Source organism: Pipra filicauda, unplaced genomic scaffold (assembly GCF_003945595.2).
Source record: "Pipra filicauda isolate LSUMZ 115617 unplaced genomic scaffold, ASM394559v2 scaffold964_size44725_pilon, whole genome shotgun sequence".
NCBI classification, from domain to species: Eukaryota; Metazoa; Chordata; class Aves; order Passeriformes; family Pipridae; genus Pipra; species Pipra filicauda.
This window is the reverse complement of record NW_024105158.1, coordinates 553-22,975: the sequence shown is the minus strand read 5'-3', so window position 1 is coordinate 22,975 and position 22,423 is coordinate 553. Positions and strand designations below refer to the sequence as shown.

The 22,423-nt window shown below is 55.4% G+C and overlaps 1 protein-coding gene across 1 annotated transcript; it reads right to left on the bottom strand.

Annotated features, from left to right (window-relative positions):
- Positions 1-1,318: 1,318 nt before the first annotated feature.
- SUGP1 (SURP and G-patch domain containing 1) lies at positions 1,319-21,722 on the bottom strand (the record flags this gene model as incomplete). Its single annotated transcript, XM_039391436.1, has 13 exons — positions 1,319-2,178; positions 2,730-2,859; positions 3,998-4,143; positions 5,037-5,143; positions 5,319-5,496; positions 6,467-6,573; positions 10,962-11,479; positions 13,134-13,257; positions 15,380-15,483; positions 16,654-16,777; positions 18,481-18,696; positions 20,091-20,194; positions 21,551-21,722. Coding segments are annotated over 13 exons (2,057 nt in total), but the record flags the coding sequence as incomplete, so codon positions are not given.
- Between the last annotated feature and the right edge of the window lie 701 nt (positions 21,723-22,423).

The following is a 22,423-nucleotide window of genomic DNA, read 5'->3' as shown; positions in this document are numbered from 1 at the left end:
AGCTGCGGGAGAGGGAGGGAGGGAGAGGAGCTGATGAGAGGCAGCGCTTCATCCCCGCCTGGAAGGAGGGAGCAGGAGCTGCAGCCCCGAGGTCTCTGCGCTGCCCCGGCCCCCTCCTCCGCTCACAGCCCACCAGTGACCCCCCCGGCAGGGCTGGGGGAGCCCCGGCACAGCCGCGCCGAGCTGGGAACGGAGGGAAAACCTCCCGGAGCACTTTTATCAACACCCCCCCCCCCCGAGGAGGCCGCTCAACCTTTCCCCTCCGTCATAAAACTGTCACCGAACGTGTCACCGGGTCACTGCTGCGCCCTCGTGCCCCGCAGTGCGGGGGCTGAACCTGCACTTTGCCCCGGGCTCGGTCCCGGTTCCCCCGGGGAGGAGCTGGAAGGGCACAGGGAGAGGGGAATGACGGGGGAATTCCAGCAGGGAACGCGCCCGGGAGCGGAGGGGGATCAGACTCGGGGCTCGGGCTGAAGAAACCACCCAGCTGTGCAGGAAAAAGGCACAAAAAGCAGCACAACAGCCCGTGGTGACGATGAGAAAAGGGGTCAAAGTGGGCAAATTGGAGGTGCTTTGCTGCGATGACCTTCAGCTCCTCCCAAACACTGAACCCTCCCTGCAGGGATGGGGAGAGGGGGCTCAGGGGGGCCAAGGCTGGGGAAATAAAGGAATCAAACCAGTTTTGCCAACGGGACATCCATGGGGCTGGCTGAAGTGTCCAGTCAGCTTTAAATGCCCACCAGGAACAGCAGGAATTCCCAGTGATTCCCCGCCCCTGGTGCCAGAATCCTGCTGTGCTGAGGACACTTGGAATGAAAGTGGTTCTGCCAACACCTCCAGGCTCCCACAGAAAGCCCAGGAGAGCCCTGGGCAGCTCCAGCCTCTGGTCACCCTGGAAAACCAGCTTGTGCCAGGCAGGAATAGGGAGGGGACAGGGCAGAGGGGTGTCCCAGCCCCCCCAGGCTGGGACCTCAATCCCTGGCAGATTTCCCACCTGGATTTCCCAACCTTCCCAAATTCCTCACTGGAACACCACCAGGCCCAGCTCCAGGCTCCCACACCTTGGATTCTCTCCAAATAAAACCCCCCTGAACCCACTGAATGGACCACTTGGGGTGTTTTTATTGAGAGCCAAGCCCTGGACTCGAGGTCGTCGAGGGAAGTCAAACACAATCACCCCCCCAAAGTGTTCAGGGAAGGAACCAAATCGACCCATTCAAGCTGGTTTTCCCCAAAATCCTTGGAAGAAAGAGCTCCAGAGCAACCTCCCGACCCGAGAAAACCCACAGGAGCCCCTCTCTGCCCGAAAATCCTCCCATTAAAAGTAAGGAACAAACAAGTTTTATTTTATTTACAGACTCCACGAAGAAAATTCATATTTCGGAGGTTCGTTTTGGTTTTTTGTGTTTTTTGCTTTTAAATGACAACAAAACCCAAACAATGGCCTTTGACAAACTGTGGTTGAGGGTTTGGTTCCTTCTTCCTCCCCCTCCAGAGCACGGGAGGGGTGTTGTTGGCAAGTCTCTGGTTGTGCCAGGGGGAGGGAACGTAGTGCTCAGAAAACGAGGGGGGTGGGACCCCTGGGGGGGAGGGAACTCACCCTGCACCCCCTTTAAAATCCTGGAATCCACGATCCACCCCATGCAGAGGGAAAACAGAGGCACTGGGGTGCAATGTCAGCTGGAGGTCAGACCTCTGGCACCGTCAGAACAACGCCCTGACCCTGCTCTGGGGGGGGGGAAACAATCCCTTGGGTGGGAAATTTAAACACAAAATCCAGGGGGAAAAACAAAAAAAAAAAAAACAACCCCAGAGCAGCACAAGCTTCGGGTCTGGACAATGAAAGACCAGCTGTTATCCCAAAAAAAACACCCCCACGCTCCTTGGAAGGCGGGAGCACGGAGGGGGAGTCCCCTGAACTCCTCCCTGGGGGATCTTTGGTGCTGCCCTTGCACGTTCCCTCCCCGAAAACCCCCGGCCCTGCCCCCCCTGGGGGCACCTGGGAGGGCTCCCAGGCCTTTCCCCTGGGATGAGGGGGGTGCTGTGGCCTCGGGGAGTTGGGACAATACCGGGAAAGGAGGGAGGGACGAAGCGGTTCCGTAACATTTCACAGTCAGGGAGCAGAACTCCTCTCGCAGCCCTGGAGCCTCCTCAGTAATAAGGTCGCCGTGGGTTGTTCTGTGGGGAAGGAGGAGGAGAAAAACCATCACAACTGGGGGTTTTTGCCCGGCAGCTGAGCTCGACTGCCCCAAAAAAGCCGCTGAAAACGTGTCATTTCTGCACTGCAAACCTGAGGGTTGCCCCGAAATTACAGCTCAAAAGGTGTCCTCGTCCCTGTCCCTGCCCCTGCCCTGATTTTGGGACCCTCCATCACCAGTGGATCTCTCCCTGTCCTTTCCCTGTTCCCTGCACTCTCCCCCCACCAGTGGATCTGTCCCTATTCCTGGAGTCCTGGTTTTGGGACTCTCCCTGTCCCTGGATCTATCCCAGCCCTGTCCCTGGTTTCTCCCAGCCCTGTCCCTGGTCTCTCCCTCGTCCCTGGCCCTACCCCAGCCCTGTTCCTGCTCTCTCTCAGCCCTGTCCCTGGTCTCTCCCTCACCCCTGGTTTCTCCCAGCCCTGTCCCTGCTCTCTCCCAGCCCTGTCCCTGGTCCCTGGCAGCCCCTGGCTCTCTCCCAGCCCTGTCCCTGGCCCCTGGCTCTCTCCCAGCCCGGTGTGGGTGCCCCCTCACCAGGGGGTTGGGGCGGAAGCGATAGGCCAACATCATCCTCTTGCGGAAGGCCTCGTACTCGTCGTCCTCCTTGGTGAGCTCGGCAGGGCGGTCGATCCCGAATCCAGCCCCATCCACGGCCGTGGTGCCCCTGGGGGGGAAGAGGGAAGGGAGGGAAGCAGGTGGGAGAGAGCTCCTTCCCCCAGGAGCAGCCTGCTGCTGTGGAACTCCTCCTGCTGCTGTGGAACTCCTCCTGCTGCCGGGGGGTTCATCCCACACGGAGCCGCTCCGGGCGCTGCCACATTCCCAGATCCCCTTCCCAGATCCCCTTCCCAGATCCCCTTCCCAGATCCAGGAGGTCTCCTGCTGTCACACGGAAGCAGGAATGCCCACAGGGGAGCAGGAACACCTCCCTCCCTGGAGGGGCAGGGGTGGGGAAGCCACGCTCCTGCCTCCTGCTCTGTCACTCCAGTGGGATCCATCCCTTCCCTCCCCAGCAATTCCGACACGGTCCACGGCCACATCCTGCCTTCCCTCCGGGAATCTGAGCCTGGCTTTTCCCACCTTTTACCCCAGGCAACACCTCTGAACCAACAACCACATCCCCAGAGCTTTGCACAGACATTTCCTGCCGTGCAGCAAACAGGGAACTTATTCCCACAGGGATCCATCCCTAAAAACCAACTCGAGGAGTGTTCCCCCTCCCCAGTGTTCAGCTTTGAAGCCCAACGTATGTCACCAACAGGTGATTCCACCCAAAAAGAGACACTCTGCCACTCCCAGAGCTGTGCAACACACAGAGTGTGATCAAACCAGGACATTTCTGGGCACAAAGAGCCACGTCAAGGCTTGTCAGGACCCCACAGAGCTCTGAGTTGGGCTGAGACCCCTCACACACAGCTCTGGCTGGGTCTGCCACTGCTCTTTAGTGCTTCGAGAAAGTTCTGCCTTTAAAGACTCAACCCTGGAGGGAGGGGAGGTGCAGACAAGTGTTATCTTTATAAAAGATACTCCACTGTCTTTCCAGCTGGGGAGGCATCTCCCTGTGCAGGCTGGGGTGGGAAGCACAGCCTCTGTGGCTCAGCCCACAGCTCCAGCAGCAAAGCCAGGTTGGGTGGGGGGAAAGAGAGCCCAGAAAAAAGCAGGAATTCCCTCCTGTGCCCAAGAATCCCACGTGATGCATCCCAGGGCAGGAGCACCGACCCCGATCCCGGGGAGGGAAGGAGGGAAGGGACAGGAGGAGAGGAGAGGAAGAGAGGAGAGGGAGAGGGGAGCAGAGCTGTGCTTACTTGCTGACGGGGTTCTTGATGCCCTGCCCCTCTGATCCCAGCCCCTCTCCTTCCTTCCAGCCCATCTTCATGAGCATCTGGTAGCCGATGTTCTCCACGGTCAGCTTGAACTCCTTGTACTCCGAGTAATCCGGCTCCCGGCCCTCCTGCAGGGGCACAGAGGGAGCCTCAGTTTTCCTGGGGGTCCTTTCCCACTCTGGGGGGGGGGGAAAGCAGCTCCAGGCACCCAAAGCCGGGCTGGTTTTGGCCAATAACCCCCGGGATTCCTCCTCTGCAGCAGCACAGGGGAGGGAATCAGGCCCTGCTGGGATATCAGGCTGGGGAACAATTAGCTCCTGAATTTTAAGTTGCTCGATGGATCAAGTTGCAGATCCGGTTCTTATTTAAGCCTGAACCCCCCAGGGAACATCAGGCCCCACGCTGGATGCAGGGAAACAGGGAGGGATGTGCCAACATCAAGGAGTTCTGGGCTTTGGGAAGAATTGGCAGGTACTGGAGTGTTTTGCATAAGCTCTTTGCAGGCTTTGTGTTTTCCACTTTGCTGCAATCATCTGGATAAAAATTCAAATTTCCCTTGGCTTGGCATCAGCAGCCACTTATCCCAAACAGGAACTGCAGGAGGGTGGTCTGAGAGCTTTTGTCTGGAATTCCAGAGACCCCCCAAAACTGTCGGATCGTGGAATGGTTTGGGTCGGGAGGGACCTTAAAGCCCACCCAGTTCCACCTCCTGCCAGGGGCAGGGACACCTTCCACTGGAGCAGGGGTGCTCCAATCTGGCCTTGGACACTTCTAGGGATGGGGAATCCTCTGGGAAATCCATTCCAGGGCCTCCCCACCCTCACAGAGAAGGATTTCTTCCCACCATCCCAGCTAATCTTGCCCTCTGGGGCTCTCCAGACCCTTGTCCCACGTCCCTCTGCAGCCCTCCCAGAGTCCCTTCAGGCGCTGGAAGGGGCTCCAAGGTCTCCCTGGAGCCTTCCCTTCTCCAACCTGGCCTTGGAAGTGCTGCCAGCACCCCAGGAAGTCTCTGCTGTGTCACCTTCAGCGCCTTGAAGGTCTCCATGAACTTCTCCAGCTCGTCGGGCGGGAGGAAATCCCCGATGAAATGTTTCCCTCTGCCCATCTGGGTCAGCTGCTCGGCCCACTCTGCCAAGAGACGAGAGGAAACAGGGGTAGCAGGGCGTTCTCTGGGGCTTCAGGGGGGCTGTGGAGCACAGGGATGGACATTTGTCACCCCCACTCAGGGGAAGGTGACCCTGCAGCTCCCGATCCTGCCGTGGGAAGTGGGGGATCTCCCCGGGGAGGGCCCTGACCCACCCACCTCGTGTCTTGTCCATCTCCATGCGCCTCAGCTGGTGCTCCCAGGTGCCCAGCTCGCTGTCCACCTCCTCGTCGCTGTCGTAGCCGTGCTGGTGCTGCTGGATGGCCTTTTCCCACATCAGCTGCATCTCCTGCATGGCCCGTTTGTGCTTCATGATCATGTCGTACATCTGCTGCATCTGCGGGGGCACCCAGAGCTCACAGCCCTGCCCTGCCCTGCCCAGAGCCCTGCCCTGCCCAGAGCCCTGCCCTGCCCAGAGCTCTGCCCTGCCCAAAGCCCTGTCCAGAGCCCTGCCCTGTCCAGAGCCCTGCCCAGAGCTCTGCCCTGCCCTGCCCAGAGCTCTGCCCTGCCCAAAGCCCTGTCCAGAGCCCTGCCCTGTCCAGAGCCCTGCCCAGAGCTCTGCCCTGCCCTGCCCAGAGCTCTGCCCTGCCCAAAGCCCTGTCCAGAGCCCTGCCCAGAGTCCTGCCCTGCTCAGAGCCCTTCCCTGCCCAGAGCCCTGTCCTGCTCAGAGTCCTGCCCTGCCCTGCCAAGAGAGCCCTGCCCAGAGTCCTGCCCTGCTCAGAGCCCTGCCCAGAGCCCTGTCCAGAGCTCTGCCCTGCCCCAAGTCCTGCTCAGAGCCCTGCCCTGCCCAGAGCCCTGCCCAGAGTCCTGCCCTGCCCAGAGCCCTGCCCTGCCCCCCAAAACACAGCCCAGGGCAGCCCCACACCCCCCCAGGGCAGAGCTGCTGCTCCCCCTCCCCTCAGACAGCACATTCCCAGGCTGGTTCCTCCAGCAGAGCCCCGGGATGTTCCCACTTGTTCCCCCGAGCATCCCCGAGAGCCAGTTCTGCTCCCATCCCCCCCAAATCCTGCAGGAATCCCCTCAGCTCCCCCCCCTCCTCCCCCCCCACTGCCGAGCAGCCCTGATCCAGCTGCAGCTGTGACACCACAGACCTTATAGATTTTGGGTTTAGGTTGGGAGGGCAGCAATTGGCTGCTTCCACCCTTATTCCCCAAAGCCCCAGGGCTGTTCCTGCTGACTGCAGCATCCTGTGCTTCCCAGGCATCCAGCACAAATCCCACAGATTTATTTGTGGCCGCTGCAAAAGGTTTCTTTTTGCTCCCCCCACCCCCCTCCCGTGAATTTTGGGAACCGTTTCGGGGCTTCACCTCCTGCTGCTCCTTCAGCTGCTTCTTCTGGGCCTCGGAGAGCTCGGTGACCCCCACCAGCCCCACGGGCTTCCCCTTCTCGTAGCCAAGGCCCTTCAGGTCCTGAACTGTGACAAACAGGGGTTAAAAGGCTCGTTAGAGACCTGAGGGACCAGGGAGAGCAAATCCCAAAGCCTGGTTTGGGCTGGGAGGGACCCGAAGGATCACCCAGTGCCACCCCCTGCCCCGGGCAGGGACAGCTCCCACCAGAGCAGGTCGCCCAGGGATGGGGGTGTTCCCAAGTTTTCACACTCATTTCGTGGTTCCAGCATTGGAGAGGCTCAATCCAGATGGATTTAGGAGCCCCAGGAGCAGGGAAGTCACTGGGCAGCAGCTCCTTTGCCTCCCTCCCCCTGGCCCACGGCTCTGCCCAGAGGAGTTGGGAGACTCCCAGGGGGGGTCACACTGTGTGGAAATCTGCTTTAAAAACCCCTTCTCCTTAAGATCCTTCTCCTCAGAAGGCTCCTGGTGAACCCCAACCATCCCAAAAAGTGGTAATTCATCATCCAAGTGGAGCCACGAGTGGCCCAGGACCCCCAACAGCAACTCCTCCCCAGATGGAAAGCAAATTCCCACACCAGGACAAAATTCCCACACCAGGACAAAATTCCCACGTTATCCTGCCCTTGGAAGGTGCCATCCCCCAGGGAGGTTTCAGTGTCCACGTCCAGGCTCAGCAGCAGCACCCCCAGGGATGTGCTCCCAAAGAGGGGCACCTTTTCCCTGCAGCATCTCCCGTTGGAAGCTCCCCCTTTGGAATTATTTCTGCTGCTTCATCAGCTGAACCCCCGAAATTAGATCTTCTCATTACCTGGGCAGGGCACTCTGTGATCTGAGGTGACCATACCGGGTTCAGAGGGCAAGTTAAAGGGAAGAGGGGAGGGGGGGAGAGGAAGGGAATCCTATTTATAAAGGGCTGCAGCGTGAAGGGAAGTAATAAAACCACTGCTGGGGCTGCAAAAAAAAAAAAAAAAAAAAAAAGAAAAGAAAAAGAGATTTCCAGGAGAGATTGCCTTGCAAACTTGGTTCATGCATCTCCAGCAGGGCTGGCAGCTCCTCTCCAAAGCACCTCAGAGCTCAGATGCCACCGGTTAAAATATTTAAGGGCCTAAAAGAAGCCTCAGAGCTGCATTTTTCAGTACAAGGGGAAGGATTTCTTCTTCCTAACGACCTGCCAAGCCCCCTGTGTGTGTGGGAGCCGGGGCCAGCCTCCAGTTAAGTGATGCTTCATTCATTATTCACGATCTATTAATTATGAAGCCCCAATTAGAAGAGGATCGTTGTTCACTGCCCCCGGGGGGGGGGGGTGGTGGTGTCGGGGTCGGTGTCTCCCTCTCTCTGAGCGCTCTGAGCCCCCTCCCCTTCCCCACAGGTCTCCCAGTGGTTTCCTGAACTCCAGGAGGACATTCCCCAGCTCTTTCACCCCCTCCCCCAGCTCCAGGCCCTGCACACTCACCCCTCCTTACATAAAACCCCACCAGAGGTTTTCCAGGAGCAGGGGCTGGAGTGTGGTGCTGGGAATTGCACTGTCAGCTCCCCAGGAACGGGAGCAAACAGGAGAATAAACCTATTTCTCGCTGATAGCCAGCCTGGTTCCTGCCTGGGGGAGCAGGGGGAGCTGGGAATGGGTTTAATGGACACGTCAGGGCTGATCCAGGGAAAGGACCCGGCCCCACATGTGATGTGTGGGCACTCTGGAATCACCCCCCGGCTCAGGGCACGGGAAAGCTCTCCCTGAGTGCTCCAAGGAAAGCTCTGCCCTTCACAGAGGTCACAGCAGCTCCCTCTGAGCTGCAGGAACACCCAGCTGGGAGCTCCAGAGGCTCCAGTGCCTTCCCAGCAAACCTTAAAGGTGAGGCTGAGCATCCTCCTCCCCTCGCCAGGAATGAGATCCCGCTGCTCCTCCCCTTCCCAAACCCCCCCCCCCCCCCCCGGGCTGTCTGAGTGCAGGAATTCAGCCCTGGGAGGTGTTTTTTTGTGGCCTCAGCCCAAAGGATCACAAGGGGCAAAGTTGGGGAAAAAAAAAAAAAGGGAAAAGCTCCACCCCGAGCTCCGTCTGCAGATGGAAAAGTGTCCATAAACAGCACCAAGGAATTTGCATGGAAATAGATAAGGTTTATAAGCTCCCCCAAGCTTTCTGGCACCAGGTAAACACTGTGCAGAAGACAAGGGGCTGCTGCTCAGCCTCAGGTTCAGCAGGGTTGGGGGGAAAAAAAGTCCCTTTTTTTGCCTGGAGTGACATCAGCTCTGCCCACGGGGTGAATGGTGCAGTGTGTCTGCAGCGCTGGCAGAGCAGCACCCGGAGCTTTGTCCCTCTCCCAGATGCCTGAGGAGCAGCAGCTTGTCACAGGAGAAGGGAACAACGTCCTTGGAGGACGGCAGGAGAAACCCCAGCTCAGAGTGCTTCCCTCCTTCCCAGCCTGGAGATCTTAATCCAGGCTAACCAGACCCAACCCCGGGTTCCAGTGACAGCCTGTGATTTGTCACTGACCCCCAGAGCTCACTAATCACACATCTCTGGCTCAGCTTTTGGGATCCCTCAGCCCCTGCAGGGAGCCAGGGAAGTGTCTGGGTATCAATATATTGAAGAGGAGCCTCGTCTCTCTCTCCAGAAAGGGCCACACTTTCTCCTCTCCACCATCCTGATTTATCACCGAGGGAGGACAGGAAGAGAATCCTCCCCCAAATCCAAAACAATTGCTAAGGATAAAGGACTAAGACAGGGACATTTAGGTACCAGAGCAGCTCTCCCCTTCCACAGGAGCAGCAATTTGCAGCTCCCTTCACCTGTCAGGTCGAGGCTGTTAATTCCAAAAGGGATTAGTCCAGCTGAACTGATAGCAGGAATTAATCCTTCCCCCTGCAGAGCGTTAAGGGCTGATTTGTTCTGCCTGGCAAAGTGGCTGCTGTCCTTTTCTCCTGCCTGACACAAAGCCCTGAGCAAAGGCAGCACCAGGAGCGTGTCCCTGTCCCATCAGGGGGGGCTGAGGGAGCCAGGGGAATTCCAGCACATGGATACCCCTGCAGACCCCCCCCCGCAGCTCTGAGAGCCCCTGCTCAGCTTCATCCACGTCTGCAAGGGGAAATTCCTGGAAATACAACCACCAGGAGAGATTTCTGCATGTGATTCCTGCCCTGCAGGGAGCAGCAACCCCAGGCCAGTGACTGCACAGAGGCACAGCCAGGATTCCTGGGCAGGGCACAGTCACCAGGAACTCCCCTCCACCTGCTTTGGGAGTGCTGGATAAGGGGCAGGAGCCCTCCTTCCTCCCCCCTGAGCAGGCCCAGGGCAGCAGAGCCCAGCCAGCCTGATCCCAGGATTAATGCTGAGCAGCAATTCCAGCCCCAGGAGCAGTGCCAGGGACTTGCTGGAGAAACCAACCGCAAATTATCCGAGAATTAGAGCTTTTCCCAGCCCCTGTCCCACTCCATTGGTTCTGCTACTGCTCTTTCAAAAGGTCCTTCTTGCTCTTCCTGTGGTTCCACCCTGGGGCCATCAATCCTCTCAGTTTGCCTCATGGCTTCCCTTTCTTCTCCCATCTCCCTTCCCACTCCACACTAATTGGGCAAAGATGCCTTTGGAAGTGTCTGTGTTCACCTGTGACCGGTTTTGTGCCCTCCCCAAGCACCCAATTACTGCCCTGCACAGGCCCAGGTGGAGCTGAGCCTCCAGAGCTCCCCAGAAGTGCCTCAGCTGGAGGGATGATATTCCAGCACTTGGAAAGAGTGGGAATGGACTCGGGCAGGTGGAGCAGCACCAGCTGGGTGAGGCCTGTGAGCCTCAAAACTGAGCCAAAACAGCTCAAAACCCCAAGTTCTGCTCGAGTCCACCCTCACCCAGGGAACAGCCCTTCCCAGTCAGCAGTGAGGGGTGGGAGTGCTTCCAGGGATTCCATCCCAGGGATTCCATCCCAGGGAACAGCCATTCCCAGTCAGCAGTGAGGGGTGGGAGTGCTTCCAGGGATTCCATCCCAGGGATTCCATCCCAGGGAACAGCCCTTCCCAGTCAGCAGTGAGGGGTTGGAGTGCTTCCAGGGATTCCATCCCAGGGATTCTATCCCAGGGAACAGCCATTCCCAGTCAGCAGTGAGGGGTGGGAGTGCTTCCAGGGATTCCATCCCAGCCATTCCCAGTCAGCAGTGAGGGGTGGGAGTGCTTCCAGGGATTCCATCCATCCCAGCACGGGGAATGAGCTCTGACAGCTGGTTCCTGGGAGTGGAGCAGCCCCAGCCAGTGGCTGTGAGAGCACAGCAGGGCTTCCAGACAGCAGGGGAACGATGGGATCCGCTGGGATCCAAGCCCTGGTGCCGGGGAGGTGAGGTGGGTTATCTGGGATCCCCCCCAGGGAAGAGCTGGCAGCCGAGGAGATCCACCAGGAGAGAACTCCCCCCACACCCAGAGCTCGGGCAGAGGGACAAGGAGGGTAAATCCAGGGGCATCCCCCGGCCCCACTGACCTGAGAGAGGGGAGGGAGAGTCCAGCTGCTGCACCAGCTGTGGCAGGGGCAGCTCCACCTTGTCCTCCTCCGGCCCCCACCGGCTCTTCCGCTTCTTCTTGGTGGTGCCCGGAGCGGCCGTGGGGGTGGTGGGGTTTGGGGCTGGGTTTGGGGCTGGGTTTGGGGCTGTCTGCTCAGGGGGGGTTGTGGAGGAGGAGGATGGTGATGGGGAGGGGCAGGAGGGCACGGGGAGGGCTGGGGGCACTGCCAAGGGCACGGGCAGAGGGGAGGGGACGGGCAGGGGAAGGGGCAGCGGGGAGGGGACGGGCAGGGGAAGGGGCAGAGGCAGCGGGGAGGGAAGGGGCAGAGGCAGGGAGGGGAAGCACAGAGGGGAGGGCGAGGCCTCGGGGCTGGTTTTCCTTTTCAGGCTGGGCTCTCCAGGGAAAGGGGCACAGCCAGGGCTGGCCTTGGCCTTCCGGAACTCCTCCAGCTTCTGCCTGTAATACTTGTAGCCTTTGCTGTTTGGCTCATACAAAAACCTAAAAAAAAAAAAAAAATTAACTAATATCTTCCATGATCCCAATATTACGTAATTCAACGCAGTTGAGCCGTGGCAGCCACACACGGGGCCGGGCTCCAGCACTGTGCTCGGGGCTCTCCCTTCCCACACAATTCCCGGCTCTCCAGCACCGCCCCGTGTGCACCCGCGGCCAGTGCAGGGCTTTTCCCACCCCCTGATCCCGCACATCCTGCGGCTCGGGGTTCCCTGGTTTTGGTGCCAAACGAACCCGGGGTTCTGCAAAAGGTTCGTGGGGAAGGCAAAGCCCTCCCCCCAGAATCCACCTGCTTGGAAAACCTGCCGGGTCTTCCGGAGTGTTGGGTTTCAGTTCACAGGAGAAAAAACAAACATTTCACCGGTGGGAAAGTCAAATCCCTGCCTAAGGAAACTGCTCCCAAGCCCTCTGTTAAAGCTGGAAGCGTTGCCATTACCAGCCTGCTTAATTACACCACAACTGCTCCCTCTGTTCCCTCATCCACAAAAAAGCATGGATTTATTGGCCAGCCCTGCCAGAAATAGGTACATCTCCGAGCTTTTTGGGGAAAACAGAGCTCCTGGGGGTCTGGGGGAAGAGCAGGAAGAACCCTCAATCCAGCAGCCAGGCGAGGGGAGAGAATCAACATGTTTGTTACAAACACGTTGGGGTTCTGGGCTCACCCCAAATCCTCCACACGGGAAACCTGCCTGTTCCCAACTCCCCTAAAATTCCTCCCTTTTGGTGGGATCAGTCTAACACTCCATGGGTTTAACACTGGGATCCTCCTGCCCAAGGAAAACACGAGGGATGACAGACCCTTCCCACCCGTGGCCACACAACGTGCAGAGACAACACAAACCAGCTCTCTGAGGGGCTGCAAAATTCCCTAAACGTGGTTTCTCACCCCTCTGTTTGAGCACCACCATCAGGGACTGCTCCAGAGGGCAGGATGGGGCCCTTCCCTGTGGAAATCCCACTGGAATCCCACCAGAGGGGGGTGGTGTTTTAACCTGACCCTGCTCAGCTGGGACCACAGAGGTTGTTTTGGAGCCAACACTGGGGCAGCTCAGGCAGGAGCACATCTGCCCAGGGCAATTCCCAGCACCAGGGGAGGGTTCCAGAGGGCCAAGGAGGGAGCCAATAAAATGCCAAAAACAGCAGCAACAAACCCAGGGCTGCCTTCCCTGCCAGGGGAATGCCCCAAAGTGTCTGTGAGGGCACAAAACCAGACGTGGACGGGACCAAGGGGAGGCATCAACCAGCTGCCAGCGAGCACTGGAGGGAACAACCCTCCCCTGGAGGGCTGGAAAGGACACTCCAAAGGGGGATCTAAAGGCTCTTCCCATTAAAGGGGGATGGAATTCTACCTGCACTTGGTGAGGGCGCTGGAAGGAGCAAGGCAGGAGATGAATGGATGGATGAATGAATGAAGGGTTGTGGATGGAGCCCCCAGGGAACAGAGTTATGGGGAGCAGTGTGAAGGTTCCAGCTGTCCCAGTGCAGCAGGGAACCGGGCAGGGGTGCAAGCTGTGTGTTTGTTTTGGGGGGGAAAGCAAGTTTTCTTCTCTCCGTGCCTCGCCACGACCCCGCCTGTCCTTCCCCCCCTTCCCAAAAGCCACAGAGGGGGGACAAAAAAAAAAGCAGGGTTCTGCTGTACCTGAAAGCAGGGTTCTCTCTGTTGTTCTGCAGGGCAATTGCCTCCGCCTCGGGCCCCCCGGCTGCCACAAACTTGGCCAGCTTTTCCGCCGAATTCCTCGTCTCTTCGTCCTCTGGGGGTGAAACTTTAAGCAGGCCGTGAGTACTGGGCCCAACTCAACAAGCAACAGTCAAAGCCTACCTGGTTCTAAGGACCCCAAGAGCAGAATAAGGGCAAAAGTGGAGTTTAATCGGGAGAAACGGCAGCACAGAAACAGTTTCACAGCACAAAACAGCACAAACAGCACGGCCCTGGCACCAGGGCAGGGGGCAGGGGACACCCAGGGGACACCCAGGGGACACCCAGGGGACACCCAGGGGACACCCAGGCCACCTTCCAGGGGGGGCACTCGGTCCTCCCTGCTGGGATGCCATTTTCCCCTAGGCCAGGCGTTATTCCACAGAGGTCCACCCCTCAGAATTATCCCTGGTGTCCATTTTTCCCCCATGCCAGGCACTCTTCCGTAAGATTACACCCCTCAGGATTACCCCTGGTTTCCATTTTATCCTGTGCCAGGCATTTTTCCATGGGGTTACACCCCTCAGGATTATCCCTGGTGTCCATTTCTCCCTGTACCAGGCACATTTCCATGGGGTTACAACCCTCAAAATCATCCCTGGTTTCCATTTTCCCCATACCAGGCACTTCTCCATAAGATTACACCCCTCAGGATTATCCCTGGTGTCCATTTTTCCCTATGCCAGGCATTATTCCACAGAGTTACACCCCTCAGAATTATCCCTGCTTTCCATTTTCCCCGTGCCAGGCACTTTTCCATAAGATTACACCCCTCAGGATTATCCCTGGTTTCCATTTTTCCCTATGCCAGGCATTATTCCAGAGTTACACCCCTCAGAATTATCCCTGGTGTCCATTTTTCCCCGTGCCAGGCACTTTTCCACAGAGTTACACCCCTCAGGATTATCCCTAGTGTCCATTTTTCCCCATGCCAGGCACTCTTCCATGGGGTTACAACACTCAGGATTATCCCCAGTTAAAGATTTTGTATTTTTTCCCTATGCCAGGCACTCTTCCATAGGGTTACCCCCCTCAGAATTATCCCTGATGTCCATTTTTCCCTATGCCAGGCATTATTCCACAGAGTTACACCCCTCAGGATTATCCCTGGTGTCCATTTTTCCTTGTGCCAGACACTTTTCCACAGGTTTACATCCTCAGAATTACATCTAGTTAAGGAGTCTGCATTTTTTTTCCCTATGCCAGGCACTTTTCCATAAGATTACACTCCCCAGAATTATCCCTAGTGTCCATTTTTCCCCGTGCCAGGTACTTTTCCATAGGGTTACCCCCTCAGAATTATCCCTGGTTCCCATTTTTCCCCATGCCAGGCACTTTTCCACGGGCTTGCACCCCTCAGGATGATCCCTGGTTCAGGATTTTTCCCACAGAAGTGCTCAGGAGCAGCGGGAGAACCTTTGGAAAAGTGGCCAACTCCATATTCCCAACAATCCCACCTGTCCCTCCACGCCTGGAAGGCAGGGGGAGGCAGAGGGAATTCCCCATGGAATCCTCCCCTGGAAGAGGTGGCTCTTCCCAAGGCATGGAGAAGGCTCCAGCCATGGAGATTTCCAGGATAAATCCGGTGTTTACAAGGAGCCAGGGAATAATTTAAGGATCCAGGACAGCCTCCTGTGACATTTGCTGCAGACATCACCCAATCCTGCTGTTTTCCCACCTGGAAACATTCCCTTCCTTGCAAGGATTTACATCCCAAGTGGGAAAAATCCAAGTTTCAGAGAAGGAAACAGCAGCAGAAACGGGGATTGGGGTCAAAAACCAACCAAATCATTTCCATTTGGAACAAATCAAATAACTGGGGAAAAAAAACCCCACCAACATCCTTTTTCTAAACGTATTTTCAGGGCTGAAACACCCACGGGAGAATTATTTGAGTTCAGTTCAAGGGTTTTGGAGAAGCAAAAGGAAAAATCCCTTCCAAAAAAACCCCTTTGGAGCGTGGAACATCTCGCTGTGGGCTTGGGAAACAACCCCTTTTTGGGCCCCAAAAATGGGACTCCCTGGTGGTGGTTCGGTCCCCATCTCCTGCCACCTTAAAATAGGATTTCCAGGCAGGAATTAACAGTCAAATATCCCCCCCAAGTGCTCCCAGGACAGAGCTGACACGGTCCCAAGGCAGCCAAACCAACCCGTGCAGTTCATCTCCCCCGGCTCCCAGTGGGAATTACCTTTCTGGGAAGAGGATGCCTGAGAGCTTTGAGTCTCTTTTCTTATCTCGGCCACTTTCTTCCTGTAGTAAAGGAATTCTCTGCTGTTCTTATCGTGCAAAAACCTGGAGAGGGAGGAGGGAAAAAAAAACCAGCTAAAAAAACACCCCACGGATCAGCAATTCTTCAATATTGAAACTCTGGGGTAAAGAAACAGCTCAAATCCCAAAGGAAAAACAGAGAAATCCCTCAGAATGCCCTTAAAAGGTGGATTTAGCATTTGTGGACACACAGAGCTCTGATCCAGGGACTTGCATCCAGATTCACTTGAAGGGAAATAAGGAACAATCTGTGCTGATATGGGAGGGAACCCTCTGCCCACCAGTCCTGGGATCCAATCCAGCATTCCCACCTGCTGGAAGTGCCACAGGAGCTCTGTTCCCTCCTCAGCACCACCACGGGGCACCTTCTGCCTCAGCCAGAAAACAGTGACTCCCAGCAGAGCTTAAATCCACCCAGGAATCCTGGAATGCTTTGGGATGGGAGGGATCTGAAGGATCATCCATTCCCAGGAGGAGAGGACTCACTCCTGGTGTCATTTACACCTGTCAGAGGATTAAAAAAGATCCCAGAATGGTTTGGGATGGAAGGGATCTGAAGGATCATCCATCCCTGGAGGGGGGACTCACCTCCAGTGTCATTGACACCTGTCAGAGGATTAAAAAAGATCCCAGAATCCCAGACTGGTTTGGGATGGGAGGGATCTGAAGGATCATCCATCCCTGGGGGACTCACCCCCGGTGTCACTCACCCTGTCAGAGGATTAAAACCCTTTGGAAATAAGGGTTTTAATGCAGAATCATGGAATCCTGGAATGCTTTGGGTTGGATGGATCATCCCCTTCAGGGGGACTCACTCCCAGTGTCATTTCCACCCATCAGAGGCTTAAAAAACCCTCTGGAATGAAGATCCCAGAATGGTTTGGGTTGGGAAGGATCTGAAGGATCATCCAGTTCCACCCAATCCCAGCGGGCAGGGGCACCTTCCACTCCCCCAAGGCTGCTCCAACCTGGCCTTGGACACTTCCAGGGATGGGCAATCCCCCCTCCATCCCGGCTGGACACAAACTGGGACACAAATCCTTGGATCAGAGCTCTGCCCACAGATGCCAAATCCACGTTTGAAGCTCCAGGGCCTCCCCACCCTCCCAGGAACCAAGGATTCACCCCAAGGCCGCCGTTTCCTCCCTGGGGAGAGGCAAAGGTTTCCCTTGGGAACGCTCATCCCGGACTTACGAAAACGCCGGATTATCCTTGTAGTCCTCCATAGCGACCTTCTCTAACTCGGGGCCCCCTTCAGCCACGAACCTGGCCAGCTTTTCCACCACCTCCCGGGTCTCCACGTCCTCTGGGGGCAGAACTTTAAGCAGGCTGTCAGTACTGGGGCCAACCCACAACCACACAGGAACAGCAACCTCTGCCACACCCCTGGAGCGGGAGCAGGGAGCAGGGAATGGGGCATCCATCGGACACGGGCGTGGAATCCCCACTCCCAGCTCACTGGCCCCCGTGGCAGTGAACAGGCTGGGTGGTTCCTACGAGGGAAAGCCCGAAATGTGGATCCCAGACTGGGTTTGGGTTGGGAGGGAGCTCAAAGCTCGCCCAGTGCCACCCCCTGACGCCTCTCCCAGCTATCCCAGGCTGCTCCAACCCGGCCCTGGGCACTTCCAGGGGTGGGGAATCCACGGCTCCATCCCCGGGTGGAGGTTCAGCTCAACCCAGCTGCACCCAAACCCCCTCCAGCCGTGGCATAACTGGCTCCTGACCGTTTATATTCCGTAAAAAACACACCAGGGAGGGCCAGGAATTTGGGCTGAACCACCACGTTACTCACTGGAGATTCCAGATTCCAGTTCCCAAGACATTCCCTGTCCCCAGCTCGTGGGCACAGACACTGTGTGGCTGGAGCAGCAGCTCTTCCTGCTGGCACTGCCCACGTCCTGCTCCCAAAAAACTGGATTTTGGCTTCTGGGCCAAGGAAAAAGCCCAGGAACTCCAACAGGGATGATGGTCCCAAGATGGGTGTTCCTGCATCCCAAACTGATGCAGCACAGGGATCACTGACCTTTGATCTCCAGCCACTGCTCCTAGTCCTGTCCCTGCTCCTAGTCCTGTCCCTACACTGATCCCTATCCCAGGATTGGTGCTCCTGCATCCCAAATGAAACACAGGTCCCTACACTGAGCCCCTATCCCAGGATTGGACCTCCTGCATCCCAAATGGAACACAAGTCCCCACACTGATCCCCTGTGTCAGGATTGGTGCTCCTGCATCCCAAATGGAGCACAGGTCCCTATACTGAATCCCTATCCCAGGATGGGTACTCCAGCATCCCAAACTGATGGAGCACAGGTCCCTATCCTGAACCCCTATCCCAGGATTGGTGCTCCTGCATCCCAAACCGATGGAACCCAGGGAACACCGACCTTTGATCTCCAGCCACTGCTCGTAATCCTGTCTCTACACTGATCCCTATCCCAGGATTGGTGTTCCTGCATCCCAAATGGAGCACAGGTCCCTACACTGACCCTTTTTCCAGGATTGGTGATCCTGCATCCCAAATGGAGCACAGGGAATCCCTGACCTTTGACCTCCGGCCACTACTCATAACCCTGTCCCTACACTGACCCCTATCCCAGGACTGGTGTTCCTGCATCCCAAACCGATGGAGCACAGGGAATCACTGACCTTTGATCTCCAGCCACTGCTCCTAGTCCTGTCCCTACACTGACCCCTATCCCAGGATGGGTGTTCCTGCATCCCAAACCGATGGAACACAGGGAATCACTGACCTTTGATCTCCAGCCAAAGCTCATAGTCCTGTCCCTACACTGACCCCTATCCCAGGATTGGTGTTCCTGCATCCCAAACTGATGGAGCACAGGTCCCTATCCTGAACCCCTATCCCAGGATGGGTGTTCCTGCATCCCAAACCGATGGAAGACAGGGAATCACTGACCTTTGATCTCCAGCCACTGCTCCTAGTCCTGTCCCTACACTGACCCCTATCCCAGGATGGGTGTTCCTGCATCCCAAACCGATGGAGCACAGGGAATCACTGACCTTTGATCTCCAGCCACTGCTCGTAGTCCTCGTCGTCGTCCTCGTCGGGGCCCTGGAAGACGCTGTCGAGGGCCAGGCCGGGGCCGGGCCGGGGCTGGGGGAGGCTCCGGGCCTGGTGCAGCATCCGGCTGAGGAGCTGCCGCTTCCCGGGGAGCCGCTTCCCCGCGCTCGGGGCCGGAGCGTGGCCGGGATTGCTGCTGGAGCTCGGGGGGGGCTCTGAGGGGAACAGAGGGAGAGGATTCCTGGGAGCCGCGTCTGGGTCAGGGCACAAATCGTGGGGGGTGAGGGGGTGAGGGGGAAAGCGGCGTGAAAGCAGTGGGGTTTGGGGTTTGATTGAGTTAATTAAGTAAATTTATTGTTAGGGGAATTTAGCTAAAGAAATTTGAAGGAAAAATTTGAGGGAAAATCGAGGGAGAATCGAGGGAGAATCGAGGGAGAATCGAGGGAGAATCGAGGGAGAATCGAGGGAAAATCGAGGGAAAATCGAGGGAAAATCGAGGGAAAATCGAGGGAAAATCGAGGGAAAATCGAGGGAAAATCGAGGGAAAATCGAGGGAAAAACGAGGGAAAATCGAGGGAAAATCGAGGGAAAATCGAGGGAAAATCGAGGGAAAATCGAGGGAAAATCGAGGGAAAATCGAGGGAAAATCGAGGGAAAATCGAGGGAAAATCGAGGGAAAATCCGAGGAATCGAGGGAAAATCGAGGAAATCGAGGGAAAATCGAGGAAAAATCCGAGGGAAAATCGAGAGGGAAAATCGAGGGAAAATCGAGGGAAAATCGAGGGAAATCGCGGAAATCGAGGGAAAATCGAGGGAAAATCGATGGAAAATCGAGGGAAAATCGAGGGAGATTTGAGAAAAAATTTGAAGGAAAAATTTGGGGAGAATTGGGGGAGAATTTGGGGAGAATTTGGGGAGAATTTGGGGAGAATTTGGGGAGAATTTGGGGAGAATTTGGGGAGAATTTGGGGAGAATTTGGGGAGAATTTGGGGAGAATTTGGGGAGAATTTGGGGAGAATTTGGGGAGAATTTGGGGAGAATTTTTGGGGAGAATTTTTGGGGAGAATTTTTGGGGAGAATTTTTGGGGAGAATTTGGGGAGAATTTGGGGAGAATTTGGGGAGAATTTGGGGAGAATTTGGGGAGAATTTGGGGAGAATTTGGGGAGAATTTGGGGAGAATTTCTTCCAGTTAAAATTCTTGGAAAGGAACTGGACCCCAAGGAACTGGACCCCAAGGAACTGGACCCCAAGGAACTGGACCCCAAGGAACTGGACTTCAAGAAATTTCAAATAAATATCATTAAATTAAATACATTGAAATTCAAGCGATTTAATTTGTTATTATTCATTTAATTCAAATTTAATTTAATTTAAAATAGAAGCCAGAAAAAAACCCCGCTGATGACTTTTCACAAAGCGAGATTCGAGCCAGGAGAGAACTGCTCGACTTCACAGCACAAGGAAGGTGAAAAGAAAGAGGGCGAAAAACCTTCCTGGAGCATCCCAAATGCAGACTTTGACCCCGATTTTCAGGGATAATCATCGCCTCAGAACTTCCTAGCAGGGGTTTAGGCAGGAGCAGAGCCTGGAGCTCGGGATGGACCTACCAGCACTCGACTTTTCCTTCTGGAGCTTGAGGAACTGCTGCAGGAAACTCCCGTCGTTCACGAACTTGTTGGACACGGAGGCGTCGCCTTCGGAGCCATCGTCGCTGGTTGGGAGAGGAAAAGAGGGGGAGATGGAGCTGAGGAGGCTCCCCAGCCCCTCCCACACTGGGATTTGGGGGCAGAAAACAGGATAAAACCCCCCAGAATTATTAATAAAAGGAGGAGATGGAGCTGAGGAGCCTCCCCAGTCCCTCCCACACTGGGATTTGGGGGCAGAAAACAGGATAAAACCCCCCAGAATTATTAATAAAAGGGGGAGATGGAGCTCAGGAGGCTCCCCAGTCCCTCCCACACCGGGATTTGGGGGCAGAAAACAGGATAAAACCCCTGGGAATTATTAATGAAAGGGGGAGATGGAGCTGAGGAGCCTCCCCAGTCCCTCCCACACTGGGATTTGGGGGCAGAAAACAGGATAAAACCCCCAGGGATTATTAATGAAAGGGGGAGATGGAGCTGAGGAGGCTCCACAGCCCCTCCCACACTGGGATTTGGGGGCAGAAAACAGGATAAAACCCCCAGGAATTATTAATAAAAGGAGGAGATGATGCTCAGGAGGCTCCCCAGCCCCTGGGGATATTAAATCCATATATAACTTCTATCACAAATGTATCATAATTATATCAATACATTAATAAATCACATCCATAATCCCTATGATAAATATATCCATACATAATTCCTATCATAGACACATAATATATCATTATATTGATAAATCACATACATAATCCTTATGATAAATATATCCATATATAACTCCCATCATGGATATATCATATTATATATCATAATACATCAATACATTAATAAATACATTAATGTCATATCCATAATTTCTGATAAATATATAAATGCATACCCATATATAATTTCTATAATAGATAAACCATAATATACCAATCTATTAATAAATCTATATATAACTCTAGAGTATGTCAATATATAATTTCTATCACTACCATATCAATGTTAATACATCATATGTATAATTCCTAAGCTAAATATATCATAAATATATCAATACATTAATAAATCACACATAATTACTGTAATGAATATATCAACATATGGGTTCTATCATAAATATCTCAGTGTGTTAATAAATCATATATAGAGCATGATGACTATAAATCATAATATATAAGGTTATAAATTATATATAAATGTATTTTTATATACATAAATCAATTTCTGAGAAACATTTCTATCAAATTAAATTAAATTATTAGAATTAGAGTTATTTCAGTTCCATCAAATTAAATTAAGGCCTGAAAACCCCGATGCCCCCGTGACCACCCCCAATCCCACCCCTCGCTACAACATTCCCAGGAATTCCCTCCAGGTGCAGAGCTCCTCCTTTGCCTCCCCCCTTCCCACGGAACTGCGAGGGCTCCACGTACTCTCCGAGCAGGGGGAGCTGGGGGATGCTCAGGGAATTCTGCCTCGCCTGCTGCTCCAGCCGGGCCTCGATCTCCCGCTTCTTCTGGGCGATGAGCTCCTCCTGCTGCAGGATGTTCACGCTCGTCTTGGCTGCCTTCGACTGGGACACCCCGAACCAGCGGCTGGCCTTGCCTGGGGGAGACAGGGAATCAGTGGGATTGTCCTGGAAAACCCGCTGGGCTTCCCTGGGGGAGACAGGGAATCAGTGGGATTGTCCTGGAAAACCGGCTGGGCTTCCCTGGGGGAGACAGGGAATCAGTGGGATTGTCCTGGAAAACCCACTGGCCTTGCCTGGGGGAGACAGGGAATCAGTGGGATTGTCCTGGAAAACCGGCTGGGCTTCCCTGGGGGAGACAGGGAATCAGTGGGATTGTCCTGGAAAACCGGCTGGCCCTGCCTGGGGGAGAGGGGGAATCAGTGGGATTGTCCTGGAAAACCCACAGGGCTTTCCTGGGGGAGAGAGGGAATCAGTGGGATTGTCCTGGAAAACCCACTGGGCTTTCCTGGGGGAGACAGGGAATCAGTGGGATTGTCCTGGAAAACCCGCTGGCCTTGCCTGGGGGAGACAGGGAATCAGTGGGATTGTCCTGGAAAACCCGCTGGCCTTGCCTGGGGGAGACAGGGAATCAGTGGGATTGTCCTGGAAAACCGGCTGGCCTTGCCTGGGGGAGAGAGGGAATCAGTGGGATTGTCCTGGAAAACCCACTGGGCTTTCCTGGGGGAGAGAGGGAATCAGTGGGATTGTCCTGGAAAACCCACTGGGCTTTCCTGGGGGAGAGAGGGAATCAGTGGGATTGTCCTGGAAAACCCGCTGGGCTTTCCTGGGGGAGAGA